The 21257-nt window shown below is 36.2% G+C and overlaps 3 protein-coding genes across 3 annotated transcripts; 2 read left to right on the top strand and 1 right to left on the bottom strand.

Annotated features, from left to right (window-relative positions):
* Positions 1-690: 690 nt before the first annotated feature.
* LOC127192293 (olfactory receptor 502-like) lies at positions 691-1636 on the top strand. Its single transcript, XM_051149617.1, has one exon. It carries the CDS (start codon positions 692-694, stop codon positions 1634-1636), a length of 945 nt encoding a protein of 314 aa, XP_051005574.1. The 5' UTR covers position 691.
* Positions 1637-8395: 6759 nt separating this feature from the next.
* LOC127192292 (olfactory receptor 478-like) lies at positions 8396-9340 on the top strand. The gene has a single exon (XM_051149616.1). The coding sequence runs from the start codon at positions 8396-8398 to the stop codon at positions 9338-9340; it is 945 nt and encodes a 314-aa protein (XP_051005573.1).
* Positions 9341-15565: 6225 nt separating this feature from the next.
* On the bottom strand, positions 15566-16512 carry LOC127191848 (olfactory receptor 478-like). Its single transcript, XM_051149179.1, is given in 3 exon segments — positions 15566-15745; positions 15747-16463; positions 16465-16512. Coding segments are annotated over 3 exon segments (945 nt in total).
* Positions 16513-21257: the final 4745 nt, after the last annotated feature.

Here is a 21257-nt window from a genome sequence, read left to right as displayed (position 1 = left end):
TGACTCATGACTCTAGCCAAGGATATCTTGTTTGTACGAAGGAGTGGACATGTTGCCTCTCCCAAATTCTCATGCGTTCTTCATTTTCTTGCCGCTCTTCATACACAGGAGCAAAGGGTAGAATGAATTGACTCTGCCTGCAGTGTGTGTCCTCATTCTAGTGCCTCTTATAGAAGGTTAGGTGGCTTAACATTTTCAAATCACACATTTTTATTTACTATACAATTAAATCAATGAGGGCCCTAATATTATTATGGAAATGGCAGTAGACACCACACAATGTATTAAAGCCACTACAGGTAATTTGGAAAAGATTCTTACCGGCCAGAAATTACTTAAGACTTCATTTATAAATGTTACATTTGTAAAATTATTTTTCTTGTACATATGATAACTATTTCATCTCACACCAACATGCTTAGTTTTAAATCCATCTGTGTATTTACTATATACATAAATGTGAATTGAAAGTCCATTATTTAAAGAAAATGTCTAACATTGTGTTTTGAAGTTTATGAAAGATTCAGTACATGGGAATATACAAACACTGAGTATCAAATATAATTATATGTTTTGAATGATATGTTTTTGTCATAACTACTATCTATGTGTTAGTGAAAATGCAGCCACATAAATCCCTTCCTGTACTGTCCCCATCACAGCCTTTATCTGGCAGCAGCTACACTGTCCCATGGCTTTCCTGAAGGATGGGAACCACACTGCAGTGACAGAGTTCATTTTATTGGGATTAGCAGATGATCCAGTCCTTAGAGTCATCCTCTTCACCATCATCCTGTGCATCTACCTGGTGACTGTGTCTGGGAACCTCAGCACCATCCTTCTCATCAGAGCCTCTCCCCAACTCCATCACCCCATGTACTTTTTTCTCAGTCACTTGGCTACTGTTGACATAGGCTACTCATCTTCTGTCACACCCAATATGCTTGTCAACTTCCTCGTAGAGAGAAACACCATCTCTTACCTTGGGTGTGTCATCCAGCTTGGCTCAGCTGCTTTCTTTGGAACAACTGAATGCTTCCTTCTGGCTGTGATGGCTTATGATCGCTTCATGGCAATCTGTAATCCACTGCTGTATTCAACCAAAATGTCCACGCAAGTCTGTATCCAATTGGTTGTAGGATCTTACATAGGGGGTTTTCTTAACACTTCCTGCTTCACCTTTTCTTTCTTTTCTTTTCTATTCTGTGGACCAAATATAATCAATCACTTTTTCTGTGATTTTGCTCCTCTGATGGAACTCTCCTGTTCTGACGCCAGTGTCTCTGGAGTTGTTATCTCATTTTCTGCTGGCACAGTCACTATTACCACACTTTTGGTCATAGCCATATCTTATGTTTATATCCTCATTACCGTCCTGAAGATGCGCTCCACCGAGGGCCGCCACAAGGCCTTCTCTACCTGCACCTCCCACCTCACTGCAGTCACTCTCTACTATGGGACCGTTACGTTCATTTATGTGATGCCCAAGTCCAGCTACTCCGCAGACCAGAACAAGGTGGTATCTGTGTTCTACATGGTGGTGATCCCCATGTTGAACCCCCTCATCTACAGCCTCAGGAGTAATGAGATGAAGGATGCTCTGAAGAGACAGCTTAGTAAAAAACCATTTTCTTAAGATATCTGCTAAATCATTATTTTGTCCCATGTAGTATAGTAATGACATAGTATATAATAGTATAAAAAGGAACACATGTTATGATATATACTTAGCCAGACTTGAAATTTGGTAGTCAACATACAGGATGAGTAGTAATACCTCCCAAATTAAATTACATGTTCAAATTAAATTATAATTAATAAATGTCATGTATAACCAAAAATTTTTCCACACAAAAATCATATGCTGAAAATTATTTTTCAGTTGTAGTCATATTAGAAAGTAATTGCCTAATGTGTACAAATTATTTAGTAACTAATTTTTTAAGTGAATGTCCAGTCTCAATAATTGCTACCTTCAAATATATATAGTAACTATAGTTGAAATCAAGAACATTTTGGGGGGGGGAGAATGCCAAGGTGGAGCAGACAATTAATTTGTATTTCGGTAGTATCATCTGTTTTGATGAGTCTTTCACATAGATATGTATCATATCTGTGTTCCGATACTCTGATGCTAACACTCACTGTAGTGGCAGTGGATTCTCTTGTGGGGAGAATGAGATACTGCTGAATAATATGCTACTCTAGGAAAGTTTTTAAATTATGAGAGTAGAATCCAGAAACTGGCAGTATCAATGTATTCTACCTAAAAGCCAGAGCCCCTGCTTTCCCTCAAAGTCTTTATTAATCTCATTATAGTAATGACTACCTTTTTTTTTTTCTCTCCAAACTTAGTTCCTTACACTCAACAGCCCCCATCCTTGGATCAGTTCATGAATTCAAGAGCATGAAAGTATTTTCTCTCTACCCTTTCTGTGGTTCTACTTGGTCAGAAAGTATGTAGATTTGAGACCAACCTTGATCAACTACTGTTCATTGCCAGTGTCTCTACTTCAGGCTGACCTCCTTCACAATAAATAGTGGCAGTAAGATGGTTAACTTAACAAGTCAACTTGACTACAATGTGGTCTTCACATATTTGATCCAATACCAGTGCCAGTAAGCCTAGGATGGTGCAGCAAGATAATTTGCAACTAACACTCATGAATTAGGCAGATTATCTTTCAATGTGAAGAGATTTTTCTGATCAGTTCAAGGCTTTAAGTATTAGGGCCTCTCAAAGAAAATCTTATGCCTCCAGCATGGCTTTGGAATCCAAGCTATAGCATCAACTCCTGCTGGTATATTCACACTCTTCACCTGCACTGTGGATTTTATTGTTTTTGTTGTTGTTATGTTTTTTTGAGACAGGGTTTCTCTGTGTAGCCTTGGCTGTCCTGGACTCACTTTTTAGACTAGACAGGCCTTGAACTCACAGCAATCTGTCTGCCTTTGCCTCCCTGAGTGCTGGGATTAAAGATGTGTGCCAGCACACCCAGCTGGCACTGTGTATTTTAAACTGACCAGTCATATACAGCCATGAAAAAAATACCATATAGATATATATTACATAATATTATATACATTAATCTATATATATAGTTATATATGTAACTTAATATTTTCACTCCAAGTTTTTTCATATGTGTGTGAATTTTATGAGGCAAAGACATAAAAAATGGCTAAGAGAGATTGGATATATGGTTCCTTATCTGTGTATACGTCTATATACACACACATAAATGTGTTTTAATGTAGATATAGGCTTGTTTTCTGTGGATGCCGAATACCATAGCTCACACTAGCTTTTAATTTCTATGTCTCAAACACAAATTTAGTATTTATATTTAGTTCACATCTCATTAATTTAAGTAAATTATGTTCCTTTCTAATCTTCCAAATTTTGGGAGTGGTTGATTTGTTTTCTTGACTGTTGTTTTCTTTTTTAAATCCTTGGTATGTTCTTGTTGTTAATTACCTGTCAAATGTATAGTTTGAAGAGATTGTCTTTTAATTTTTTAGTTTCTCTGTGCCCAACGATGATTTCTTTTGCTGTGCAGAATGTTTTGAGTTTTATGAGGGCCCACCAGCCAACTATTGACGTTAATTTATGGACAAATAGACACCTATCCTGAAATGTTTTTCCCATATCCATGTCTTGCAGAGACTGCCAACATTTTTTTATTGTCTTCAGAGTTTCATGTTTCATGTTGAGGTTTTTGGTCCATTTGGAGTTGATTTTTGCCCAGAAAAATAGATATTAGTCTAATTTCATTCTTCACATGGATATTCCATTTTTCCAGCACCAATTTTGGAAGATATTGTCTCTTCTCTAGTGTGTGTTTTGACAGCTTTGTCAGATACCTACATTTATTATTATGTCCAGCAGGTTGATTCTCGTGTCTCGTGATTTTTTTTCCTTACTACATAAGCACATTAATGTTAAGAATTAATCATTTTTAAAACCTGAAATTTCTCCATACTCTTTGCTACCTCAAGGCCCTCTCACTTACAGTACTTCTTCCCTCAATGCACTGTTCCCATCATATGGGTGACACTCAGATTAGTCTGGAGCTACCAACTCATGCATCGTTCGGTGGTTCTGGAAGACTTCTTTAAGCTCCACACTAAACACAGGCTTCCATTATCTGATGCACAGCCATGCAAATCTTCAGTGTGCTTGTTACATACTAATGCTAGTTTTTATGAAGCGCTCAAATTTTGGCATAGATAGTTAAAATAATGTTCTCTGCCCCTCCTCTTCAATTTTCCCACAGTTTGAGAATCCTAGTAGGCTTTAATGCATATTGAGTGAAAATAAATGAAAAAAAGTAAATATCTAAATTGCTAAAGGAAACATTTCTCTGTCTCAAGCATAGATTCATTAGACTTTAAATATTTACCAAGGATGAAAAGAAGCACTACAGTGTAAGAAAAACATCAATCTCAATATCTGCTATCTTTAAGGCACATTCATTGAAAACTAGTAGAAGGACAAAATAGCTTAAAGATTTTTGCCAATAGGTTACTTGGTTTCCAACATTTCTTTCCATTAAATCTCTGTTTCAAGCACAATAGAGGCCTTGACCATTGCACCTGGCATGGTGGTTTGTATTAAACTAACATTTCGAATCAAAAGAAAGAAGCAGAAAATACATTTTTTTTTTTTTTTACAAAATGTAAAAACGAATTGCTTGAGAGATTTTACTGAATAAAATCTCAGTTGGATGAAATCTATTGGAAGGGCCTTTGCACATCCATAAGAATTAGATTAGTGTTCTCTTCTCTGACTCTATATTAGCTTCTTGCTTTGGGGTGTTCCAGATGGAGATTCTCTGGATCTCTGATGCCCCCCAAAAAAAAACATTTTTAATGGTGCAAATTGATCCTATGATGTGTTGGGTAAAAGTATTTTACATATTCCCACAGAAAGTTAATTTATTTATACATGATAATGATTAACTATTTTATTTTATACCTCTCTGCATTCTCTTTTACTCCCAATTTATTGTCTTCTAGTTACAAATCACATCATTTAATCAGTGTGTTAATTCAGAAGCTTGAGAGTAATTCTCTCTCTCTCTCTTTCTCTCTCTCTCTCTCTCTCTCTCTCTCTCTCTCTCTCTCTCTCTCTCTCTCTGCTATTTTCTCTCTTTCTCTTTCTCTCCCTCTCCTGTTTTCACTCTTACAGTAGAACAAAAGCTTTGCACATTCTGATCAGCATGAATCTACCACTTCTGTGCATCTTCACGGACAGTGAGGATTCAAGGTGACCCTTTTCACATTTACTTTACAAAAAATCAACAATTTAGAGGTTTAATACTATATAACCCTGTCTAGGATATAGTGACCACATAATTCGATCAACATTTGATCATTGACTAAAACAGATAATTCTTAATAATCTTAGTGGTCATTATTCAATTAGCTACATGTTTTTATGATTGAGGTCTTCAGAAGAAAAAATTTTGCCTCTATTCTGTTTAGCATCTAATATAATCTCTCTCTCTCTCTCTCTCTCTCTCTCTCTCTCTCTCTCTCTCTCTCTCTTTCTGTCATTCCTGTCACTTTTCTCCACTTCCTCTTATGTTTCCCTTTATTCCTCTGTGTATGTAAATTCAGAGCACAATTATTTCAAATATCTCTTGAGACATGAATTTGAGTATGCTTATATGTACTCCTATATATGTATGTTCTGTTCACATATGAGCAAGCCTACTACATCCCCTAAATATCTTTCCTCTTTTGGCTTTGCTCTCTTCTAATTTATTCTTCATGCATCAGACATAGCCATAAATTTAAAGAAATTATTTTCTTTCTCAAAACCAAAGATCTGCATTACTTGCTATGTCTTAGAAGTTGCTGAAATGCCATCATTGTGATTCAGACTAATTGTCAGCTACATAGGATCTAGAGTCAGCTATGGAGTAAACTCCTTGTATGTCTGCACATGGATAATTCACAGAAGAATTCACAGAGAAGTAACACCTGCAACTCACCCAGTTTCATTGGCTCAATGGAGTGGCAGAGGTGATTCAACCTATCATCCTTTCTGTTCAATCCACCTGGGCTAGCTATTATACTTGGTAAATGAACCTCTTGTCATCCTGTAGCCTAGTGATATGTTGGATAGATGTTTTTTTGTCAGTTTGGAATCAGCTAAAGTTATATGGGAAGAGGGGACAGCAGCAGCTGAGAACATGCCTTGATAGGAATGACCAATAGGCACTTCTATGAGACGTTTCTTATTTACAGATGGGTATGGGGAGACCCAGCTCACTGTGGGTGATGCCACTCCTGGGCAGGACTCTTGTGTCTTGTAGAAAGCAAGGTGAGGAAGCCTTGGGGACCACTCCATTAAGCCCAGTTATCCATGCACTCTGCTTCAGGACCTGCCTCCATGTTTTGTCTTTGACTTCCTACTTCAGTGATGGACCATGATATTGAAATATAAGCCAATTAAATTCTTTCCTCTCTCACTTGGTTTTGTCCAGTTTTTTTACAATAGTAAAAGTGTTGCTACAGAAAGAGAGAACAATGAAATCACGATCATAAGCCAATGTTCAAAAACTATCGTGTGAAATATTTAGCATTGGGAAAATAACTTAAAACAATGTCCACTAACACACAGGTCATCAGGAACAGTACAGTTAATTATATTCTGTCACAAACCATGAAATCAGTAAATGTGCAAAAATGCAATGTGAAAAATATAATGAATTATACACTATCTCGCAAAAAAAACTATTTACATGCTTTTTAAATGATCAGATGGAACCATGTTAATTCTTACATAAGAGGAAAGTATCATGTGAGATAAAAGGCCTCCTTAAAAGGTAATTGTGTGTGTAAAAGGAACTTCTCAGTACTCACTGGGAGTGATGTATTGATCCCTGATGATTTGAATTCACACTGGAATCCAGAACCTCAGCAGGGACTCATCCTCAGGAGCAAACAATAACAGTAGAGACAGATTTGCAGCTATAAAGTCATAATGATTTTGAACTTGTTGCTTTTCAATGAATTTTTGTTTGAAGACGTAAGTTTTAAGATTAATGAGTAGATCTGGCTTACTGATCTGAGCTTTATCATTGGAGAATACTTTATTTTTAAATCAGTCTATCTAAATGTATAAATTTTAGTGGGCACGCAAGTCAGGTAAAATAAGGTCAAAAAAGCAGAACAAAAACTACCTGAATCAACTTCTATTTTCACATTAGAATTCCTGTGGATATCCAGGTAACCTTCAGTGTTAAAGGCTTATTATTTACCTACCTATTGGTAAATCTAGAACCCAGCATGATCTCTAACTGTATAGAAACTTTCTGCTTAGGCAAATGAGGTCACTATCCTTGAAATGCTTTGATGGAGCATTGTTGGTAACGTATAAGGGAAATATGTGCTTTGTTTATTGACTGAATGGTCTACTCTCACAGGCACCAGATGTTTTAGATGAACAGAAGGTATAATGTCAAAAATATTGAGGTAAAAGCACACATTGCCTTGAGCTAGATGAGCCTGTGTAAATTTCTTAGCTTTTAGTTTGAGTATTTACTTCCAGTTTCACAGTGTTGGAAACCATGTGATTTCGTTCTACCATACTCTGGTCAGAAAGAACAGATATTTTTTTGCTACGTTTTCAAGCTAATAAGCAAATTTATCTTGATGTGGCCTTGCTTAACTAACAGACTGTGTACTAAGAAAGCTCATCTTTTGTGTATTAACCACATAGCTGAAGAACTACCCAGCTATATGTCCCAAATGGATATGTGCTCTGAACTTCACTGTGACTCTTTCATAAATAGCATTTACATGAAGGCTAGATAAAGTTTAGTGGGCTGGAGGTTCATGTCATCCTAGACTTCTTATGTAGTTTTAATACTTACCCAATAATGAAAAATAAAAATAATAAGAAAGTGTTCAGTATTACCTCATGGAAACAAAACAACTTTCCTGGTGCTTAATGGCAGAAGGTTAACTGTTATTTACATTTTCTTCACATTATTGCTTGGTAACATATTTTACCTCTGATGATATTTAAAACTTCTGACACTCTATAAGTTGTCCTTATTAAAATTAGAGATAAAGCTTTTTTGGTGTATTTTACAACATATGAATAAAAAATAAAAGATACAGTATTTGATGGAAGTTTTCTAGAATTTGTGTTTAAAATTCTAAATTACATTAAATAAGCATAAATGTATATACACCAAAACTCCCAACAAAAGTGTTAGCAGATTAAACTGTCAAATTCTCTTTGAATGATATATTTATTTTCTCATGTTTCAATGATGACCTCCTGTTTGAGTTAATAAAAATGAGGGCATCTATTTATAAATGGTCTTCCTACAATGTCCCCATCACAGCCTTGATCTGGCAGCAGCTACACTGTCCCATGGCTTTCCTGGAGAATGAAAACCACACTGCAGTGACAGAGTTCATTTTATTGGGCTTAACAGATGACCCCATCCTTAGAGTTTTCCTCTTCACCATCATCCTGTGCATCTACCTGGTGACTGTGTCTGGGAACCTCAGCACCATCCTTCTCATCAGAGTCTCTTCCCAGCTCCATCACCCCATGTACTTTTTTCTCAGCCACTTGGCTTTTGCTGACATAGGCACCTCATCTTCTGTCATACCAAATATGCTTGTGTCCTTCCTGGTGGAAAGAAACACGATCTCCTACCATGGATGTGCCATCCAGCTTGGTTCAGCTGCTTTCTGTGGGGGACTTGAATGTTTCCTTCTGGCTGCCATGGCTTATGATCGCTTTGTGGCAATTTGCAACCCACTGCTTTATTCCACAAAAATGTCCACACAAGTCTATGTCCAGTTGCTCCTACTGGTTTACATTGGTAGTTTTCTTGATGGCTGTTCTTTTATTGTTTGTTTCTATCCATTGGTCTTCTGTGGACCCAATGAAATCAATCACTTTTTCTGTGACTTGGCTCCATTATTAAAATTATCGTGTTCCAATGTCAGTTTCACTGTAGCAGTTCTCTCATTTACAGTTGGGTTCGTTATTGTGGTGACAGTGTTTGTCATAGGCATCTCTTACACCTACATCCTCGTCACCATCCTGAAGATGCGCTCCACCGAGGGTCGACAGAAGGCCTTCTCCACCTGCACCTCCCACCTCACTGCGGTCACTCTCTACTATGGGACTGTCACATTCATTTATGTCATGCCCAAGTCAAGCTACTCCACAGATCAGAACAAGGTAGTGTCTTTGTTCTATATGGTAGTGGTCCCCTTGTTGAACCCCCTCATCTACAGCCTCAGGAATAATGAGATTAAGGGTGCTCTGAGGAGGCACCTTGCTAGGAAAATGTTTCCTTAGAGACATCTGTGATGTTGTGACAATTGATATAGCAGTAGTGTCTCACAAATTAGTAATAAAAGGAAGTTGAGTGTCTGTGATTGATGAAGTCTGTGGGTATATTCTTAGAAAATGAGGAGCATAGCAATATATATTATATATTAGATTTCAGTTTTCAGATTACAGAAGAAATAACAGGGTCATACTGAGTAACTTTAAATTAAAATTAATTTAATTAAAGTATACATTGAATCATATGAAATATAATCTGCTGAAAGTATTTTGAAGTTATTTTCTTTTTCATTATGAAGTATTATTTTATTTTTTACATATACATTTATATTAATATACATATATACAATAAACTATCTGCAGCAAGAAGAAGCACAAAATAATCAGGAATTATACAAATGTTACATTCATAGTGTTTTGGCTATTTGTATTTGGCAGCCTTGAAGGAAACATCTATCCTATCTTGTTGCATCTATAATTCTGAATGTAAATCAATATCTTTTATATCTTATCACTATCAACTTCAGATAACTATCTAGACCTAAAACAATCTTAACCCCTAAGCAACTTAGCATCATTGTAAAACTAAACTACCTGGTCTTCAAACCCATCAGAGATTTGAGAAGGAATTAAAATTAGTTACCTGAGTATAGCCGAAGTACAGCATAGTGGCTTCCCAAATGAGAAGATGACAGAGACAGTTTGCTGTATGAATAGTCACCCAAAACTCTCTATAATGTTGGAGCATCATCTTCACCCTTCTGGACCAATATAACTGAGAGATATATTTATGAGGCAGGAACTATTGAGGACTTGCCTACTCTGTCTTGGCAGAGTTTGGCCTTTGAATCTGCCTGCATCCAAGATTTTCCACTTGGCAGAATTCATATTCTTTTAAATACTTCATAGCTAACTCTTTTCCAGATTGCATCTTAACTGTCTCCAAAGTCATGTATTTGGTTAACATATGTTCCCTAGTGTTGTTGGGAAGTGCAGGAATCAGAGACTTTGAGCCTACTGGGAGATCTTTAGTTTACTGGAGACATGGCAGAAAGCATAGAGTGGCTCTCACAATGTTCTTTGTGTCTTCTCTTTATGGAAAACAAAATGAGGAGTTTTGCTCCACTATGTGTTCCTTTGGTGGTATACAAACACAGGCACATGTCAATGAATTCAATGAGAATGAGGCCTCAAAAAGCTTCATCGTAATAGTAAACTTTTTTCTTCCATGCCAGTTGATTTCCTCAGCTCTTGGTTCTAGAAACAGAAAGATTACCTATCACAGTGCTTCAGGGTATGACTGGTACAATGCTGTCTTATCCTGAGATAAGCCTGACGACGACTGTCATCTATGCACATTGTAAGAGAAATGATAGAGAGATAGGAGAGGGTAAAATTGGTGGAAATGTTCTTTCTATAGAAATGCTCTATGGGATATAGATTTTGTGTACCCATAAAGATCTGATGTGTGGTCCAAGCCTGTGGCACTGGCCTGATGCGACATCCATACAAAAGAGCAGGAAATCCATCTCTCATTAATCTGAGTTATTGTCACGAGCAAAGGATGAGTTCCTGTTAAACTGAGTGCCATTCTTCAGCTTGAAAAGACCATGGAAAGCAAGCAAACACACAACAAAAATGATTTCCCAGAAGAGAGCCAAGTTCATAAGATCAAGAGGTGAGGCTGTGAAGAGGATATTTTTAGGGACACTTTATGGTTAAGCCCCTCATCTTCATGTGCACAAGGCAGAAGACCTGGCTACATCTCCTTTGAAATCTGACTGCTTTTAAGAGAGATGTAATCAACCTTAAGTTGTTGATGATGATCACATTTTTCTCCTTTTTCTGTTCACTTTAATGTTTCAGAAACAAATTCCGTCTTATTTCTCATGGAACAAAAGACATTGATGGTTTTGTTCATCCATTTACATTTTCATACATTCCAGAATTGTGTCCAGTGATCTCACATTGTAAATATTAGTTTAGTTCAGAGAATAGGGCTATAAAATGAAAACTGGTAAGGATGAAATTTATCTTCTAATATGGGATGTTTACAAAAAAATTAAAAGGTAAGTTATTTAGACTATCAGAAGACGTTCAATACTGTTGGTAAAGCAAAAATCAACAACAGAAACCTAGGTCATGTGTGAGAGGTTGGTACAGGTGTCACTGAAAACCTAATACCAGGACTGACAGTTGTGAGGACATTCAAGTCACACAAGGCTCTACCACTGTTTGCAGCACGAATTTTGAGGTATCAGTTCTTACTTGAAAGCAAGGCATAAGTTTTCTTTCTTTAAAGTTTTCTTTATAATAATATTTTATAGCTTTTTGTAAGAATTATGCTTGTTTTAAATAACTGTTATTTGAAAATAAAATTTACATCTCCTCCAATTTCATACTCATCAAGGTATCTAATAAAGTGTATTACTTCACTAACTAAAAAAAATACTTATACAAATGAAAAGATATTGAATGAATGAAGCTAATGTTGTCTCTTTTAATTAGTGGAAATTGACTTAGTATGCACTAAAAGGAATACAAAATGGACCTAGAACCAACATTTACCTGAGATAATTTATCATATACCTGTAATAATTATCAAATGAAGGTGTATAAATTCTCACCAAAGTAAATCAGATTGACTCCTTGAAAATTGTGTTCATGTGAATGAACAATTTTTATCTAAGGGAATAGTCTTTGAAGGTTTTATGTCATGTTTTAATGCCAAGATTCTTCAGAGAATTAATTTCAATGGTAAACAATGATTGTAAGACATAACTAGGAAACTATGACATCATGTTTAATTATTTTGACTTCCTAGTTTAAAATTAATCCTTATTTCAAAAGGTGGCTGTTTTGACTTCATTCTACCATTGAAAGATCTTTGTTTTTTGATAATGTATGTATGTATGTATGTATGTATGTGCATGTATGTATGTATATATATATATATTTCTCAATATATATGTTGTATTTGAGAAATGAGTCAGTTATAATAAAAATATAACTGAAACAACTTATTTTTAAGTCAAATTCTTGTGAATAATTAGGCATAGAACCTAGCCCTCAAAGTTTTTTTGTTCATCCAAACACTTCAAGAAGACTTGAAACCCGCGTGGTCTCTAATGGCATGTGAGCTTAGGGCTCAAGGAAAAATTGCTGATAACTTCAGTAGCTTTGATATAATTTGATTTCATGACAAATATATTGTGGAAACACAAACTTTGTTCACTAACTAAATGTGAATGAAAAATCATCCATTTTGAATGATATATTTTTAATAACTTCTATTTATGTACTAATAAAAAGGCAGCCATGTGTTTATAAATTCATTCCTATACCATTTCCATCACAGCCATGATCTGGCAGTAGCTACACTGTCTCATGGCTTTCCTGGAGGAATAGGAACCACACTGCAGTGACAGAGTTCATTTTATTTAGCTTAACAGATGCCCCAGTCTTTAGAGTTGTCCTCTTCACCATCGTCCTGGGCATCTAACTGGAGACTGTGTCCAGGAATCTCAGCACCATCCTTCTTATCAGTCTCTTCCTAGTTCCATCACCACATGAACTTTTTCCTCTCACGTGGCTTCTGTTGACATATGCACCTCATCTTTTGTCATTCCCAGTGTGCGTGTCAGTTTCCTGATGGAGAGAAATACCATTTTCTACGTTGGATGTGGCACCCAGTTTGGCTCAGTAGCTTTCTTTAAGTCAGTAGAAAGCTTCTTTCTGTCTACCAACGCTTATGATTGCTGTGTGGCAATCTGCAACCCACTGCTTTATTGAACTAAAACATTTGCATAAGTCTGTGTACATTTGCTTGTAGGATCTTTATTTCCCCTTAATTATTCACTTTACATCTTTGTCATAGCCCCCTCCCTCCTAGTTGTATGGTGGGCCATATGCCCAGGAATTGTATAGCTATGTCTTGAGTTAGCACTAGTCCTAATTTTCTAAGAAAGCACCAACTTGATTTCCAAATTGGTTGTGCAAGTTTGCACTCCCACCAGCAATGAAGGAATGTTCCCCTTTATACATATCCTGGCCATCATGTGTTGTCACTTGAGTTTTTTATCTTAGCCATTCTGAGGGGTTTAAGATGGAATTTCAGAGTTGTTTTGATGTGCATTTCCCTGATGACTAGGGATATTGAACACTTCTTCAGGTGTTTCTAGGCCACTCGATATTTCTTTGTTGAGAATTCTCTACTTAATTCTGTACCCCATTTCTAACTGAATTATTTGGGGGTTTGGTGTTTTATTTCTTGTGCTCTTTATCTAATTTGGATATTAGCTCTCAGTCAGATGCAGCGTTGGTGAAGAGCTTTACCCAGTCTGTAGGCTGTTTTTTTCTGTTGATAGTGTCCTTCGTCTTATGGCAGCTTTTTAGTTTCATGAGGTCCCATTAAGAAGTTGTCTCCTGTGCCAATGACTTCAAGGCTCATCCCCACGATTTCTTCTAGCAAATTTAGTGTGTCTGGTTTTATGTTGAAATCTTTAATCCACATGTACTTTAGTTCTGTGCAGGGTGATGAATAAGGGTCTGTTTGGGTTTTTTCTACATGTAGACGTCCAGTTAGAGCAGCACCATTTGTTGAAGATGCTGTCCATTATATGGCTTTGGCTTCTTTGTCAAAAATCAATTGTCTATAGAGGTCTCTATTTATTGGTGAAGATGTGATATTAGAGGATAAATCCCAACCTTGTCAGTTTTTATTTATAACCCTTTCCACAAAACTAACATTTAAAATGTAAGATCACTGGACACCATCTGGAATGTATGAAAATGAGTGGATAAATAAAAATATAAATGTCTTTTGTTCTATCATCAATAAGATAGAATTTATTTCTGAAACACCAAAGTGAAGAGAAAAGGGAAGAAAATGTGATCATCATTCACAACTAAAGGCTGATTACATCTGTCCTAACGCCAGTTGGATTTAAAGGAGGTGTAGCCAGGTCTGCTCCCTTGTGCACATAAGGATGAGGGGCTTGACCATGAAGTCTTCCTGAAACTGTCCTCTTCACAGTCTCACTATTGAACTTAAGAACTTGACTCTCTTCTGGGAAATCATTTCTGTTGTGTGTTTGCTTGCTTTCCATGGTATTCTAACATAGGAACTGACCCTTTGCTCTTGACAATAATTCAGATTAATGAGATATGGATTTCCTGCTCTTTTGTATGGATGTCATATCAGGCCAGTGCCACAGGATTATAGCACACATCAGTTTTTTGTAGGTACACAAAATCCATATCTCATACAACATTTATATGAAAAGAACATTTCCACCAATTTTACCCCCTAGTATCTCTCTATCATTTCTCTTACTGTGTGCAGAGATAACTATAGTCATAAGGTTTATCTCAGGATGAAATGGTGTCGAAGCAGACATACCCAGAAACACTGTGAGAGATAATATTAAGGTTTCTGTTCCTAGAAAAAAATAGCTGAGTGAATTAACCAGAACTGACAATGGAAATTTACTCTAAGGAAAAAGTTTATGAAGCCACAGTTCATTGTGAAGTGAATTCATTGATGATGAAACACATGCTGGAGCAAAACACCTCCTTTATGGTCATTGCAGAAAAGGGACAAAGAACATTATGAGTGACACTCTCCTTCATGCCATGTCTCTAATAAAGTTAAGATAGCCTACTAGGCTCAAGTTCTCTGATTCTAACCCCTCCTAACAGCACTAGGGAACAGACATTTAAAAAATACATGGACTTTATGGATTGCTAAGATGTAATCTGAAACAAAGTTGACTACAAAGTATTTAAAATAATATGAAAATAATGTCAAATTATTTCAGCAGATTATATATATATATATTTATAATTTTTAAAATTAATTTATTCTTGTTACATCTCAATGTTTATCCCATCCCTTGTATCCTCCCATTCTTCCCTCCTTCCCATTTTCCCATTATTCCCCTCCCCTATGACTGTTCCTGAGGGGGATTACCTCCCCCTGTATATGCTTATAGGGTCAGATTATATTTTATATGATTAAATTTATACTATTAGTAAAGTTTTATTTTTATTTATAGTAATTTACTATGGCAATGCTATTTCTTCTGTAATCTGAAATTTGAATTTTAATGTATAATTCTTCTGGTTTCATAATAACATATTAACAGATTTTTATCACAGACAGTCAACTTTAGTTTATTACTAAACCTATGAGACATAATTGCTATATCAGTAGCTACAACATAACAGATATCTCTAAGTAAATATTTTCCTACCAAGATGTCTCTTCAGAGCGCCCTTAATCTCATTATTCCTTAGGCTGTAGATGAGAGGGTTCAACATGGGAATCACCACCATGTAGAACACAGACACCACCTTGTTCTGTTCCATGGAGTAGCTGGACTTGGGCATCACATAGATGAATGTGATGGTCCCCATAAAATAAAGTGACCGCAGTGAGGTGGGAGGTGCAGGTGGAGAAGGCTTTCTGTCGACCCTCAGCGGAGCGCGTCTTCAGGATGGTGACGAGGATGTAGGTGTAAGAGACGCTTATGACAAACACTGTCACCACAAGAACAAATCCAACTGAAAATGAGAGAACCGCTACAGTGATACTGATATCAGAACACGATAATTTTAATAATGGAGCCAAATCACAGAAAAAGTGATTGATTTCATTGGCTCCACAGAAGACTAACGAATAGAAGCAAACAGTAAAAGAACAGCCATCAAGAAAGCCACCTATGTAAGCCACTAGGAGCAACTGGATATAGACTTGTGTGGACATTTTGGTGGAATACAGCAGTGGGTTGCAAATTGCCACGAAGCGATCATAAGCCATGGCAGCCAGAAGGAAGCATTCAAGTCCCCCACAGAAAGCAGCTGAACCAAGTTGGATGCCACATCCATGGTAGGAGATGGTGTTTTTCTCCACCAGGAAGTTGACAAGCATATTGGGTGTGACAGAAGATGAGTAACCTATGTCTGCAAAAGCCAAGTGGCTGAGAAAAAAGTACATGGGGTGATGGAGCTGGGAAGAGACTCTGATGAGAAGGATGGTGCTGAGGTTCCCAGACACAGTCACCAGGTAGATGCACAGGATGATGGTGAAGAGGACAATTCTAAGGACTGGGTCATTAGTTAATCCAAATAAAAATGAACTCTGTCACTGCAGTGTGGTTCCCATCCTCCAGAAAAGCCATGGGACAGTATAACTTCTGCCAGATCAAGGCTGTGATAAGGACATTATAAGAAAAAATTTATAAATAAATTCCATCATTTTCACTAACTCAGACATGACATTATCATTGAAACATGAGAAAATAAATAAATCATTCAAAGAGAATTTGACAACATTTTACTCAGGACTCTTGGTGTACATATATTTATGCTCAATTCTTGTGACTTCCAATTTTAAACATGAATGCTAGAAAATTTATATCAATTAATATATCTTTTATTTTAAAATTTGTATATTGTAAAATATACCTATGTGGTTTTATATCCAAAGTTTTAAAATGAACTTATGTAAGTGTCAGAAATTTTAAATATCTCAAGAGTTAAACTATAAAACCACAAAATAGTGTGAAGAAAACTTAAATGATGGGTAACCTTTACTGAGTGGTCACTAAGAACCAGGATGAGACAAAGAATTTTAAGTATACTCCTTTCATTTCTAAGAGATAGTATTCATCACCTTTATTGTTTTTATTTCATTGAGAATGTATAGTTTGATTATCAGTAAATATCTTATGACTTCATGAGAAGCCAAGAATGGGAATATGAGATTCAGGAAAGCTGAACTCCTCTAACCTTTAAGTCAATACCATTTATGAAAGAGTTACAGTGAAGATCAGAGCACACAAAAATTTGGACTTACATCTATGTGGTTGAATACACGAAAGAATAGCTCACAAATCATATTGTATATTAGTGAAGCAAGGCCACATCAAGATAAATTTTCTTATTAAAACTTGAAACATAAAAAAAATTCCGAGTTTTCTGACTGAAGTTTGATGGAATGAAATCAGCTGGTATTCTACATAGTGCAATGGTGAATGAATACTCAATGCAAAAAAAAATTAAGATTTTTTTTACATGGTCTCATCCAGCTCAGGGCTACATGCACTCTTACCTCAATATTTTTGACATTATACTTTCTATTTGTCTAAAATATTTGGTGCTTCTGATACTAGAAAATTCAGCCAATAAGCAAAGCAAGTATTTCTACAAGACACTACCAATATTCCATCAGAGCATTTCAAAGATAGTGATCTCATTTTCCTGAATAGTAAGTTCCTATACGATTAAAGATCATGCTGGGTTCTGGATTCATAAATAAATAAATAAGAAATCTTTAACAATGGAGGTCATCTGGTTATCCACAGGAGTTTGAATATAAAAATAGAAGTTGATTCAGTCAATTTTTGGTCTAGTTTATTGCCTTAGTTTACCTGACTTGTGTCCATAAGAGCTTATACATTTAGACGCATTGTTTTAAAAATAAAGTATTCTCCAAAGATAAAAGTCAAATCAGTAAACTAGATTTACCCACTAATCTCAAAGCTTACCTCTTCAATCAAGAATTCATGCAAAGTAAGATGTTCAAAGCCATTATGATTTTATAGCTGCAAAGCTGTCTCTACTATCATAGTTTGTCACCGAGGATAAGTCCCTGCTGAGGCTCTGGATTCCAGTGAGAATTCAAATAATCAGGGATCATTACATCACTCCCAGTGAGTACTGAACAGTTCATTTCACACACACTAGTACTTTCCTAGGAGTCTATAAATTTCCACTGGCACTTTCCTTTTATGTAAGAACTAACATACATCCATCAGATAGTTCCTCAAACCATGTGATAAAAATTATCTCACATGAAAGTTTTTGAGAGAGAATCTATAATTCATTATATTTTCAACATTGCATTTTTGCACATTTATTGATTATATTGTATTCTAAATCTATGCCAGATTTTTACTTTAGTGTTATTATTTGAAACAGTTTTTAGATAGATAGATAGATAGGTAGATAGATAGATAGATAGATAGATAGATAATATTCTTCCCCTACTCATGTCCTTCCAGAACCTCTCACACTCCCTAAAAACAAGCAAAACACACATACCAAAAAACAGCCCCCCAAACAAAGAAAACAACATAAAACTATACCCAGAGAGAAAACAAACAAAACACCAAGCTATAACCAAATAAGACAAACTAAGAAACATATAATGGAATCTATTATATGTTGCTCAGCTTCTCCTGAATAAGAAGCCAGTCCTGAGGTGATTTTTATGCTATGTTATTCTATTGGAGAAAACCCAGTGGCTAGTTTTTTACCCATTCTTTCACTCATTTTTAAAAACATAACAAAGGAAAATATAATGAGATAACACAGAAACTCTCTCTTTGGAGTTCAAGATGAGGAACTCTGGGAAAGAACCCAAGAGAAGGGACAAGAATCACACTGAGGAATCTCATAAAAATCACTGAACTGGAAGCCATAAGATATACAGAGGACCCTGTATAGACACTGCAGGCCCTGTGTGTGCTGCTTCAGTCTCTGTGATGAGATTTGCTCATGTTCATTAAAAGGACCTTATTTTCCTGGTGTCCTCCATCACCCTGGCTTTTATGATCTTTCTGCCTCCTCTTCTGCAGGGTTCTGAAGAGAGGGATTTGATGGAGACATCACATTTGGGGCTAAGTATTCCAAGTTCTCTTACTTCTGCATAATGTCTGCCTGTGGGTGTCTATATTTGCTTCCATCTGCTTCAGGAGGAAGCTTCTCTTACGACACCTGGACAAGGCACTGATCTATGAGTAAAGCAGAATATCATTACATTTTCTTTCTTTTTCAGGACCAGTATTATTTGGCTTTGCCCTAGGTCCCTGAGCTATATAGTCTCAGATTCTTGGTCACCCTGAGTGATGCCAGTTATGGGGTTTCTTATCAAGGAGTGGGCCTTAAGTAAAATCAGTTGTTGGATAGTTACTCATATAAGCTTTGTGCAGACATCCTTGTCGATAAAGGTTTTGTGGCTGGCTTGGTGTTTACATTTTTAAGAGCACCCAGAGTATCTTGCTCTATGAAAGATGCTGGAACATAGGAGTGACAGTTCTATGTAGGCACTGGCTGAATATCTCCCTATCCAATGTGCTGTGAACATGTTGTCTTCAGCAATGCGACTTTGCTGTCGGTTTGTGGAGAATAACCCATAGTCTCAGGTTATCTGAGGATCCCCATTCGGTTCCTTTATCTAGCAACATAATTAGATGTAACCCAGTTCCAGCAATCAAAGCTTCTTTTGGTGACAGAGATCCAGCTGGGACTCTGTCTTTCTTCCATTATTTGCTGCTTTCACTTAGATCATACACATATAAATATATACATATATATTTAAATAAAATCTTAGTATATATTCCATATTTGTATGTGTGCATATATATATATATTGAAGTTTCTGCTGTTTTAAGTTACCATGTTACCTTTCAAATGCTTGTTAAATTTAGCTGTCACTCACTATATTTCTCCCATAGCCCTTTCTCCCTATCCTGCCCCACTTTATTCTCTCATTCCTGCCCCATCCATCCATAACCACCTTTTCTATTTCTATTTCTTATCAGGATATATCCAATCCCTCTAGTTCTTTATTCTGTAACTATGCTCTGTTGTTCTATGGATTGTAGCTCCACAGCTAGTAGCCATATGCAAGAGAATACACACCATATTCATCTTTCTGTGTCTGAGATACCTAAGTTCCATTCATTTGCCTATAAAGTTCATGATGTCGTTTTTAATGGATGAATAATATTCCTTGGTGTAAATTACCACATAATTTTTATCCATTCATTCATTGAAGGACATCTAGATTGTGTCCAATTCCTGGATACTATGAATATAGCAGCATGGAATATGTTTGAGAAAGGGTTAGGATGAAACATCCTTTGGGTATATGCCCAAGAGTTCTATAGCTGGATCTTGAGGTAGACTGATTGCTGATTTTCTGTGGAACTGTAGGAGGTTATCAGTGGGGTTTATTGGATAACTTGTGTATACTATCATATTCAAATAAAGATACTTTGACTTCTTCCTTTCCAAATTGTGTCCTTTTGATTTCCTTCAGTTGTCTTAATTGCTTTAGCTGAAACTATATTGAATCAGTATGGCTTTAAATTTATTTTATAGTTCAGGTTAGAGTAGGCTAACGCATAAATGCAAGTTTACCAATTCACTGCTACTTTTTCTTTTTTTTAAATTTTTTTATTAATTTATTCTTGTTACATCTCAATGTTTATCCCATCCCTTGTATTCTCCCACTCTTCCTTCCTTCCCATTTTCCCATTATTCCCCTCCCCTATGACTGTTCCTGAGGGGGATTACCTCCCCCTGTATATGCTCATAAGGTATCAAGTCTCTTCTTGGCAACCTGCTGTCCTTCGTCTGAGTGCCACCAGATCTGCCCCTCCAGGGGACATGGTCAAATCTGAGGCACCAGAGTACGTGAGAAAGTCATATCCCACTCTCCACTCAACTGTGGAGAAAAAAAAGAAGCAGAAACACCCAAGAGGAGTAGACGTCTGGAAATAATCAAACTCAGGGCTGAAATTAACAAGTTAGAAACTAAGAAAACAGTCCATTTTAACTATTGTCCTTTAGGATACATATCCAGTTTATAGGATAATTTATAAGATTTTCAATCTAATACAAAAAGCTTAGTATTTCATATTAAAACATTAATGGCACATTAAAATCCATAGTATATCATAATTGCAGCATCATAAAAACAAACATTCCTAGGGACAAAGACTTAAACAGTGTTTTCCCCATATCCGTGGGTTCTGCACCTATGGCTGTGACCAACTGTAAAAGAAAAATGTTAATAAACAAATTGTCACTTAAAAAGAAAGAAAGAAAGAAAGAAAGAAAGAAAGAAAGAAAGAAA

This window comes from Acomys russatus, chromosome 7 (genome assembly GCF_903995435.1).
Source record: "Acomys russatus chromosome 7, mAcoRus1.1, whole genome shotgun sequence".
NCBI classification, from domain to species: Eukaryota; Metazoa; Chordata; class Mammalia; order Rodentia; family Muridae; genus Acomys; species Acomys russatus.
Note: the sequence above shows the minus strand (reverse complement) of the source record. Positions and strands in the feature narration are given on the sequence as shown.